The sequence below is a fragment of the Osmerus mordax genome, chromosome 26 (assembly GCF_038355195.1).
Source record: "Osmerus mordax isolate fOsmMor3 chromosome 26, fOsmMor3.pri, whole genome shotgun sequence".
In the NCBI taxonomy this organism is placed as follows: domain Eukaryota; kingdom Metazoa; phylum Chordata; class Actinopteri; order Osmeriformes; family Osmeridae; genus Osmerus; species Osmerus mordax.
The window spans coordinates 7,072,234-7,083,780 of NC_090075.1; the positions used below are offsets into that span (position 1 = coordinate 7,072,234).

At 48.2% G+C, this 11,547-nt stretch overlaps 1 protein-coding gene across 1 annotated transcript; it reads left to right on the plus strand.

The window, feature by feature from the left end:
• The first annotated feature begins 110 nt into the window (after positions 1 to 110).
• On the plus strand, positions 111 to 11,278 carry LOC136936242 (guanine nucleotide-binding protein subunit beta-4). The gene is made up of 10 exons (XM_067230003.1): positions 111 to 285; positions 3,538 to 3,677; positions 3,941 to 3,979; positions 4,383 to 4,489; positions 5,696 to 5,759; positions 6,081 to 6,243; positions 6,857 to 6,923; positions 7,093 to 7,294; positions 7,673 to 7,889; positions 8,249 to 11,278. The coding sequence occupies exons 2-10, from the start codon at positions 3,621 to 3,623 to the stop codon at positions 8,353 to 8,355; spliced, it is 1,023 nt and encodes a 340-aa protein (XP_067086104.1). The 5' UTR covers positions 111 to 285; positions 3,538 to 3,620; the 3' UTR covers positions 8,356 to 11,278.
• Positions 11,279 to 11,547: the final 269 nt, after the last annotated feature.

The window sequence follows — 11,547 nt, forward strand, 5'->3', positions numbered from 1 at the left end:
TAAATACAAAGATAATGTTTGACATCTCTCGGAGCGCACCCCTCAGCGTAGGCTGTTGCCATGTTCCCAGTTTCTTCATGGGTGTGGTGATTAGATTGCTTGGTGAAAATTTAGTCAAATCCTACTCGAGTTGTGCGCACGTCTGGCCCTTTAAATCTTTTATATTGTCTTGAGATTAATAGCACTATCTTAAATTTACTTTCACAGCTAGTACCATGATTGATATCTGAAGACGGACCATTTTTACGGATCGAAACGACGTGGACAGTAAGAATCCCGTTTCAGGTAATAACGTGAGCTCGGCGGAGCTGTAGCCTATCTTGACATTTTCTTGTCTTTATTTCCTGCTTCGGGTAAATCCTGTACAGTACGGCTAGATGTCGGCCTTTGTTTGGAATTTGTTGCTTGCAGAACCTTTAGGAACAAAGATAGGATTGGGAATATGTTGATTGGTGTTTTAGATACATACTAATTATAGGTTGTGGTCTGTCTGTCAAAGCTTGCTGTATTTTTCTCGCCCATGCTTTTATCAGTGCAAATTCGGTCTTATCAAAACGCGGCCTTGCTGGACTGTCACATCACCGTATGACGGATATAAACCATTGAAAGATTGAGAAATTCTTGATAAAATGTTTGATCATTAAAAAGAAAAGGATGTCGTATTCTAATTGAACATCAATCAATAATAGATGCAATTCTGCCTTCATTCGAGCGGCAACTAGTAGCAATCGCAATGTAACGGAGTGCGTAGCCTAGTCTGCTGTTGCATTTCACGTATGAAAATAGGTAGCTGAAGGCCTTTATGCGACCATTATTGTGAAAGATAAAATGCCCTTCAGTCTTCTAGATAACTTAAGGCTACAGTACATTGACGTAGCAACACGTGATTGAAATTCTGTCTTAAATTCCGTCTAAGCTGTTAGTCTGAAGGTTGTTGTAACCAAGTTAGTCGATGTAAATGGCCCCACCTAAACAGACGCTAGGTGACATATGATAAAGTTTAAAAGACGTAGCCATAATCATAAACCTTATCGTTTCGTTTAGATGTGAAGAGATACATAGGCTACTGGCTACTCAAAGCAGGGTAAGCAATATCCTGCGGTGATACCAGTTTATTGAGAACTAAATCTACATGGGTGAGGTAATATCAACAACTAGGACTATGCACAGGTGGTACCATGCGCAAACTTTGACCCACAGGATGATGCCTCTTTCAAATGCACAGCGTGGAGCTGTGCAAATATTTAATTGACGATTAAAGACATTGTAGTCATAACTGCATGATCTGATGATTTATATATATTTAAAAAAAGATGATCCGTGGCTTACTTGTGAAATACATTATCTGCGGAAAATTCCCACCTTATTTCCGCCATTCTCGACATGTTTGGAATACTCACGTAGTGTCTCAAACAAGTTTACACCTGGCGCAGCCGCCGTTACGGCTTTCATTCTCACACTGTCCCAGGCCTTGTGCACCTTTCTGCTATGGCTTCTATGCCACTTACGAACTTTCATTCAAACATTTTTCTTCTTTCGACCTCTCGTATGCACAGACAAACAAACTTACGATCAATGAAACATACACCCCGGCCCATGAGGTTACAGCTGACCACCATGTGAAACATTTCAGAGTAGTAGGTATATAGGCCCATTTGACGCAGTCAAATTGGACAGAGACTTGGATAGAAACCAATTAAACACACATAAATAAGTTGCAATAATAAGTTACCTGTCCTTACTCACACAGCCTTTTGACTTGAAGTTGGCAGAACATGTAAGAACACTTAAGTACAAGTCCGACCCTTTCAGCCACTTATTAGATATTGTCACGAGGGACAGTTGCTATCCAGTTTAATAATATCAGGATGTATTACAAAATATGAAACCGTACTAGAACTCCCTGTATAAGGTGACAGTTTGTCTGACATCATGACCTTCCCTGGGACAACTTGAATCGGAGAGGGTGCCTTTGTGAGGCTGGGGGGTTGGGATGGGGTTACTAAGGATGCAAAAACTGTACATGCATACACACATGCACACACACCGCACTTGAAAATAGCCTCGTTCCCAAAAGTGAACTGAAAGCGACTGTGGTACTGTCACATGCAATTGTAATCGTGTGAACCCCAAAACATTGTTGGCACTGATTTGTTCAAACGGAGTATTCATCCGCCGGGAGGGGAACTGATGCGATAGCCCTGTAGTACGCTGAAGGAGGGGGATTCGAGGACACGTATGCGCTTTGAATCCTGGCAGACACCAGCGCGTCTGTGCAAAGTCGTAAACCGTCAATGAGCTCCGACCGTGCAAGGGGGATATGTACATTTGTTGGTGCGCGTGTGAGAACGTGAGCGAGAGAGTCGTGAGTGTAGGCTGTGTGCATGTGGTTTCATCGGGCAGAGCGGGGCGCTAGTTTGTTGTTGTTGTGGGGGGGTGGGGGGGTAGGGGCGCCCGTGGCAGGGCTCAGGGGCTGTCGAGGTGGTGCCAAGTGGAGCCGCCACATACTGAACAATAGAGAGCCCAGCGCACAGCTCCGCTTCATCCCTGTCTGTGCTATTCTGTCTGAACCGGGCCTCCCCCCTCCTCCACCACTCCACTGTCACCCCCACCACTGGGGTGAGAGACACAGCCTCTTGCTCTCTCTCTCTGTCTCTGTCTCTCTCTCTCTCTCTCTCTGCATCTCTCTCTCTGTCTCTGGGCTCCTCAACCCAGTTCATTACTGTTCGAGGTTTTGAACTTTCGTTGCATTGCCTCCCCCCCCCCCCCCCCCCCGTTTCGGCCACCCACGTAATTTCCCTTCCAGCATGGCGTAAACACGGGCAGGGCCGGCCTGATTGCTGAATTATAGAAGTGAAACTGAAAAATTAATTCAGGGTTGCGTTCCGGACAGCACGCTGGAGAGCATCTTGGAAAATAGGGGGAGAGAGGGGGGAGGGCCGACTCCAAACATTTCTGAGGAGTGTTTAAGTGCTCAGTGACCCACATTCAGGCTTCCCTAGGTAAAGGAACTGGCGACACACACACACACGATTGTTCCCACACGAGTGCCTGGACACTCGCTCGCACAGTCCCTCGCTCGTGAGCTGAGCAACGCACACTTGCACGCGTCGGCGTGTAAGGACCAATCCACTCCTCCTCGCGTCTCGTTCCAGGCTTTACGCACGTCACACATATTCACGGGGATTCAGTGACCACGCCGAACAGTCACAATGCGAAACACAAAAGCCCGATTGAGTGGAAAGGTCAGAGGCTTGTGTGTGTGACCTTTTGAACCAGACTGGTGTTGTTTTTTTTTTTTTTGAAGAGGCAGGACTCCCTGAGTGGAGCCTGTTGTCTGGGCATAGACCCCCCACCCTACCCTACCCCCCCCCCCCCTACCCTACCCCCCCCATCCAACCTCCCTGGCTCAGTCCAGCACACAGCCAGCCCACAGGAAGTTCCTGTTTGTTCCTATGGAAGTACTCCCAGGAGACTCGACCATCTGATTGTGTCTCTGTCTGTGTGTGCTCGCGTGCGTGCGTGCGTGTTTTGCAGGTGTCAGCTGGTCCGTGTGTTTTTTTACTTTGTTTCTCCTGAATATTCCAAGTGGAGCGTCGCCTTGACACACCAGAGGGACCATGAGTGAGTTGGAACAGTTACGGCAGGAAGCGGAGCAACTACGCAATCAAATCCGGGTACGGTGTGTGTGTGTCTGTGTGTCTATTTTACTAGCCGGATTGCATCCTGTGAGTCAGCGCAGTCAAGATTTGTTTTATGTTTGTTTTTTTGCCTTTGACCATCATCTGATGTACTGTAACCTGATGTGGTTAGCTATTTAAAGAGAATTACAGGGCGCTGATATACTCTCCCCTTGAATTACCTAACTTCCTGTTTGGGTGGAGAGTCAGTGTTTCATATACTGAAAAGTCAAATAACTGTGTTGCGTCACACGTTACAGGATGCGAGGAAAGCTTGCAGCGACTCCACCTTGTCACAGGTAAGACAGTCAAACATGGACACGTTTATCTTGTGAAAAATAAGTCACTGTGAAGGAACCTCCCACTATGTCGCAATCGTCTGAACCTGGTATTTGTGGGTTGGTATTCCAACTATGTGCCACAGTCCTATCACCACTGCCTAGTCATGCACCTCCAGTGTCCAGTTTCAAATCTATTAAATCTACTAGATTAGTAAAAAAAAAGAAGAGAAAAACAAACCACTTCCATCCATCAGACTGAAGTAGAAGGACAAATCGGACAACAATTCCCCCAAAACAAACCCAGCTCTCTTCCCACGTCTGTCTGACAGTAGTATCCTGTGTAGAAGGCACGGCCGCATGAATGGGGGTGGTGGGGGCTTACTGAGGACGACGTCACTTCCTGTGTGTTTCTTTTGGTCAGATCACAGCTGGTCTGGACTCTGTGGGTCGCATCCAGATGAGGACGAGACGCACTCTGAGAGGCCACCTCGCCAAGATCTATGCAATGCACTGGGGCAGCGACTCTAGGTCAGTACGGACTTGCGCTGCAGTATTACTACAGTACCTTTGAACTACCAGGGGATTATTACTGCGTGGTGGAACTCTTGACCAGCTCTAATTTAGTATCGTGCTCTCCATTTATGAGTACTAGCCACTGTGGGACTTATTTATGAAGTGCTATTGTAGTATTACTGTGTGGTATACTTTTCTCTCTCTACTAACACTAGCTCCTACTTCTGTCGAGTTTCTAAAATACTATCCTAGTAGTAATACGTAGTCGTAGTACTCTCAATTTACTAGAACTATCTTCTTCTGGGGATATTTGGAAGTATTGTTGTCGTATTACTGTGGAGGATTGCTCTCTCTCTATTTGCTAGCACTTTCCGCTGCTTCTGTTAGTTGGTGTTGTTCACCTGTTCGTTTGGTTCATATCAGGGAAGCAGTTTGGCAACCTGTCTGACCGAAAGCAGAGTTGCTGCAATACAGCTTTTTACGTATGCCATGTTCTGGTTTAGTTTGCATTGCAGGTCATTCTTGATATTGCCAAATAATTAGAGAGAGAGAGAGAGAGTGTGCGCTGCTGCACTCTGGGTGAACCACCTGGAGGACAAGCTGCCTGTGTTTATTTTATATACAGCCGTTGACATTTCAGCGCCACAGTGCTACCTTGATTGTGCTCCCGGCTCGCTACAGATGGGTGCCGGCCCACTTCCTCTCACTGGAGAGACGGAAACACCGAGCCAATGGTGGCGGGTGGGGGGTGGGGGTGACGCTGAGGGAGAGACCCCCTGTCTGTCTCTCCCTCCCTCTCCGTAATATCTCCATTCCTCCTCTCCCTTCCATCAGCCGCTCCTCTCCCTCTTTCGATTGCACTCTCCCCTCCCCTCGCTCCTTCCCTTCCCCCACACCCCGCTTCTCTCTCTCTCTTCTGTCCCCCCCCTTCCCCCTCCCCCCCCTCAACTGTCGAGCCTTTCAGATAACTGGGGTGATGAATATTGCATGAAATGGCACATCCAAAGTGTCCGCTATCCTAGATGGCTCTGACTGCGATCCTGGCATGAGGGGTGTCCAACCAGGGGGAGGGAGGGAGGAGAGGGTTAGGGGAGGGGCTGGGGCAGGGGCTGGGGCTGGGAGTTCACTAAATTGGAACTGCCTTGAAAGGATTTCGTGATAACAAAACCCAAACCGTTGCAGCTGATTTTTAAACCTGCCTTTCCCTTTTTGGGTGTCTAGGTTACTTGTAAGCGCCTCCCAAGATGGCAAGTTGATCATTTGGGATAGTTACACAACAAACAAGGTAAGAGTACCGCCAGCACTGAACTCAACGCAAGCTCTCCCTAATATGGAGACTGAGGCTAATAAAAAAAGATTGGAATTAAGATGGCTGCTTTACCCAGATTGTAGCTTCGGACTTCATTTAGACACAGAGACATTTCGCTTGGCTAAATCTACTCTCTGAGGAACATCACTGATAGTCATACACCTAAGCAATGGGTTAAGATTAAGGGTTGGGAGAAGGCAGTTGCTGTTGTTGTTTTTGTCCTGCATCTCATTCCTCCGAGCTGGGGCAGAGCCCCTCCCCCCCCCTCCCTAACACGCGCGTATCCCTCCGCCCCAGATGCACGCCATCCCGCTGCGCTCGTCGTGGGTGATGACGTGCGCCTACGCCCCCTCGGGGAACTACGTGGCGTGCGGCGGCCTGGACAACATCTGCTCCATCTACAGCCTGAAGACACGCGAGGGGAACGTGCGCGTCACCCGGGAGCTGCCCGGACACACAGGTGCACCCCCCCCCCCCTCCCCCCTCCCCCGTCCATCTCACCCCCCACCACCGCCTCCCATTTTTGTTGAGACTCCGGCTAATTCCGCCGATTTTTGATGAGAGCCTTGAGGCTTCCGTTTGTCCAATGTTGTGGGCTTTTTTTCCAATTGGCGTCACTAAAACCGAACTCGAGGTGGATATTCATCTACCTCGGATCAATCTGAACAAGCGTTTCACATCAAATACACCACCCATAGGTTTACCAGTATCCTGGGAACAGAACCACTTTGATCAAGTCTGGTTTACTGTTATCAAGTATTGGTATATGACCCTGCGTGACCCCCCTGCAGTTCAAGACATGAACAGCTTTTCATGCCCATTAATGAACACCCCCTCACCCCCCCCAGAAGGTAGGGCTGTCCCCATCTGCTGCCCCCCCCCTGTGGATCTGCCACCACTGTGAAGGGGGTAAACGGCTCCACCTAGATACCGCCAGGTTGCCCCCCCCCCCCCCCAAAATAAAAAAACAAGACGCACGTCATAAAAAGAAACGTCTGCCTGGAGGATTTGACCTGTCGATACGTTTTCTTTATATATATATATTTTCGCGCCACCCCCCTTCTTGTTTTCAGGCTATTTGTCTTGCTGTCGTTTCTTGGACGACAACCAGATCGTCACCAGCTCCGGGGACACGACCTGGTGAGTCCCTGACACACACACACACACACACACACACAGCAGCAGACACGGCGGAAGGCTTCAAACCGAAAACAAACAAACAAAAGGCATCCCGCGCGTCCAAAAAAACAAGAACTCCAATCTCACGGCTGTGCTTTTAACCCCCCCCCCCTCCTTCCCCCCTTCTCAGTGCATTATGGGACATCGAGACGGGCCAGATGGCCACCTCGTTCTCGGGCCACACGGGGGACGTGATGAGCCTGTCGCTCAGCCCCGACTTCAGGACCTTCGTCTCGGGGGCGTGCGACGCCTCGTCCAAGCTGTGGGACGTCCGGGATGGCATGTGCAGGCAGTCCTTCACGGGCCACGTCTCCGACATCAACGCCGTCTGCGTGAGTACCACAAACCACCTCGGGCGACCGTGTCTAGGTGTCTGCAAACCTGTTAGAACGGTGTTGACCTCTTGGACGAGCCAAATGTCCACATGCCATCGAATCCATCTTATTTCTCGAACATTCGACCCCAGACCTCGTCAATACCTTAAGGATAAACGTCGACAAGATATTTGAAATGTACCGTCCTAACCCTACCTAAAGAGTATCATTCCTAGGACGTGCGAACGAGACCCACCTCAGTATAACCAACGTCACATTAAAAAACCTGAACCCTAGCCCGATAATTAGACCTACCTTCCCCCCCCCCCCCCCCGGATCCTAACCCTTTCCTCCCATCCCCCACACCCCCCCCTTCCCCTCCCCTCCCCCCAAAAGTTCTTCCCAAACGGCAACGCCTTCACCACGGGCTCGGACGACGCCACGTGCCGGCTGTTCGACCTGCGCGCCGACCAGGAGCTGATGATGTACTCGCACGACAACATCATCTGCGGCATCACCTCGGTGGCCTTCTCCAAGAGCGGCCGCCTGCTGCTGGCCGGCTACGATGACTTCAACTGCAACGTGTGGGACACCCTCAAGGCCGAGCGCGCCGGTCAGTAAACCCCCCCCTTAGCGAACCCTCACCTCAACCAGTCCCCGGCTGCTGACCAGAAGCTTGTGCGGTGTCCAGTTTGGACATATCTTTTTTTTTTTTACTAGGCCTTTTATTAGCTTTCTGTTCTGGCCACTTGCTTCTGGGCGAGCAGAGGGAAGCATGCTGATGGATGATGTATTATGTTACTGTCTGTCATCCGGATAGGTCTCCAGTCACTGTAGTTTGGCTTGAGACGTTTTCCACTACTACTAATGACTTTCCTATTCTCTTCCTTCCTCTTGCGTCCCCTCTTTCTCTCCTGTCTTTTTTTTCTGTTTTTTTCCTTCTTCAATGTTGCTTCTCTTACCTCCCTGCAGGTGTTCTGGCGGGTCACGACAACAGGGTGAGCTGCCTAGGTGTGACGGACGACGGCATGGCTGTAGCCACGGGCTCATGGGACAGTTTCCTCCGGATCTGGAACTAGCGCAGCCACCCCGCTACGCCCACCAGCCCTCCTCTCGCCACCTACCCCCCACCCCCCGCAACCCAACCCTCGGCTGGGCTGGACCTGAGGGTGAACACTGTGTCTGACCCCCACCACCTCCACTCAAGCACCCCCACCACCCCAAACCAAGCCCCACTCCCTCGCCCTCTCCCAACCCACCTGACCTGGTCCGACCCAGTGAGCCACCCACCCACCCGTTCGTTACCCCCCCCCCCCCCCCCGCCCCACCTCCTTCTGCCACCGCTGTGAGAAAGTCAACAACTCTTTCTACCTTTCCAAGTGACGTTTTTTTACCCACCTATTACACACAAGTTTTTCCGTACGTACAGTCGAGTTGTTCAATCAAAAAGCAAGGAGACGAGATGGGGGGAGGGGGGGGGGAGAGAGAAAGTGAGAGTGGGGAGAAAAACACAAAAAAAAAAAAAAAAAAAGTACAACTGGTGTCCCTTTGTTCGTGGACAGAGGGACAAGCGCGCATGTTACCGTGGTTACCGCCAAACTAGAGGACAGTCAGTGTGTAATATGTAAATGTATGTATAAATACAGTATATATGTATAGCATTATGTGTGTATATATGCATCATATATGCATATATAATGTGTATGTATATATTTTGGTAGTTTTCTTTTCCCTCCTTTTTTGAGTTTGATTTTTGGTTTTCTGCCTTATGTTTGCCTTTGTTTCATGTACATAATATTCACAGTACTACACGATAAAAAGTTGTCTCCCGTCTCATGTACTCCGTGTACATGTTGCTATGCATGTGCGTAGGTGTGACGGTCACGTCCAAGCATACACACACGTACTGTGACTAACATACTGTACTTATACTGTACGTCCATTCTAGAAGTGTGGTAACCAATTAAGATACGAATCGTATCCGCCGTTCTCTCCGTAAAAAACAAGAAAAACGAAACAAAAACAAAAAAGACGAATATGGTTTCTCTTTTTCAACAGAAACCGCTGTGGTTGTGTGTAGTGTATGCTTATGGATGAGTATCGATTCGTTTGTTTTTCGAAAATGACACGGTTTTAGCCCCCCCCCCCCCCTTTCACGGTCTAGTAACCAGGAGGTGTAAACGAGCTTGTTGTCAAAAAGCGAACCATATCAAAACCGTATGAAACCACGGCTTACTCGTCTCTAGCTCGACGCCCGCTATCTGTAATTGAAAGAGCGGGTTTTATCGAGTGTCCTCACGCACGTCTTTCGCCAATCCACCACTGTGTGACATGCAGTGCTTCACTTTGTATCACTCACTTCTAGTGTCACTCACCCCTGAAATAGCCACGCCTCCCATCTCTCCCTGTAGTAGAAGGGTCAGTGTATTGTCATTGTGTTAAAGCTGGAGGCGCTATAGTGTCCCATCCGAGCTGGTAAAGAAGTATTGAAACCCTTAAAAAGGACACACAGGCCAGGAGGAGGAGGAAGGGGGGGGGGGGGGGGTCTGGGAGAGGCCTGACCGCCGACGGGGATCCCCGTGAGCGGCGTAGAGAGCGGCGTGCGTGTGAGCCGCCTCCTCCTTTTCCTCATGTCATGATTTGTAATTCCATCATTGCCATCCATGTAGGCTGAGAAAATCTCGGTTCGGAAATCTTGTCAGCCACTCAATATCACCAGTGCCACAATGAGCCTGTAAAATAAGCTTTTTTTCTTTTCTTTCCTTCCAAAGTTTGTCTGTATTTACCACGTTCATGTTTTTTCCTCACCAAAACCAATGTTATGAACAGTTAAGTATTGCTAGCAAAGAGAGTACACTTGGTAGAAGAATGTTCACTTGGTAGAGAGATTAGATAATGCACCCATACAGTACACGCACACACACACACACACTCGACTGTAGTCCAAATGTAAGCAGAGCACATACAACGTATTCACCAGTAGAGGAAGATATCTTGGAAAATGTTTTTGTCATTTGCGTCCACGATGTACCATTAACACCAGATTTTTTCATTTTGAAGACTTGAGTTCGTTTGGATTGAAACCCTGGAAATCATAGGTGCCTAGGCTTGCACCCTAGCGATATGAGAACCACTCAAATAGGCGGGCTGCGTCCGAGTGGTTCTCCCTTGTCTACGGCGTGTCCATCCTGCCTTACCATACAGTGTGTATGCTTGGGTTTCACCTCTGCAAAAGAGGACTTTGTGCCCTAATCCAGAGGTGTTTTCATGTTGAGTCAATCCTTGCGATGCCAATGCACATATTTCATAGTCTTAGAAAACCATATAGGTATGTTTTAAATGAGTGCTGGGTAAAATGAGGCGGGTTGATGTTTTTCCAACAAATACAACTGTAATGTTGATTTCCAGCAAGCTGCAGACAGCCTTATCAACACTAGTAAACACTAAAGTCGGGTTGACAGATGTCCACAAAACAGAACAGTAATGCCATGCAGCTCTTGTTAAAAGTGCTATAAATTATTTTATACAATCTTTGCTTTCTACCGTACAATATGTTGTATTTATTTGTTGATTGCCGAGAAAACCCTTTTGATCATACAGTGATTCTAGTAGCTTGTTTATTTTAGCTGTGCATTTTAGCGGCTTTGCATTCATTCATTCTGAGAACACGTGAAAGGAAATGGCTTTTTATTGCCTCACAAATACATCATTGGATGTAAAGTGTATTGCATATCAGTGTTGGGGTTCTCACTGATCCAAGTGGGTGACAGACGTCTTTTGATAAGTGTTACTTTCTTCATTTGTGCCAATGTTACCCACTGACCCTGAGCTGTGAACTGAAAACATGTTGGCGTCATTCTATTATTTACTACTTTTTGCTTGCGTACAAAAGTGCCAGTCCTTGACTTAAATCAAATCCCAAATCACATTGAAGTACTATTAACGTGTAGCCTGGAATAAAGTCCGATGTTCCCCAGATTAAGATGATGGGTTTTCAAAATATTGTACGTTTTATTTCCTCTCTGACGATTTGTGAACTTTTTTCCCCCCACTACTGACTTCCATCCAGTGAGTGAAGACTGACAGGACAAAGGCAGGTTACAATGCCGTTGTAAAATGAAGTTTGTACCAATGGATCCACAAGTAACGATTTCCTCAGTGCATGTCAGCTGACCTTATGCTGTACTATCACACGTAACTGTAACAAAAGGGATGCGTCCTTAAACATTGAGTGGCAAAACAGTCATCGCAGAGCTCTGTGAACAACAGTA

Excerpts from the sequence above, each read along its gene's own strand:
- LOC136936242 (XM_067230003.1), top strand. The coding sequence starts at position 3,621 with ATGAGTGAGTTGGAACAGTTACGGCAGGAAGCGGAGCAACTACGCAAT. Across the intron at positions 4,490-5,695 it reads CACTGGGGCAGCGACTCTAG|GTTACTTGTAAGCGCCTCCC; the intron begins GTCAGTACGGAC and ends TTGGGTGTCTAG. Across the intron at positions 7,890-8,248 it reads CCTCAAGGCCGAGCGCGCCG|GTGTTCTGGCGGGTCACGAC; the intron begins GTCAGTAAACCC and ends ACCTCCCTGCAG.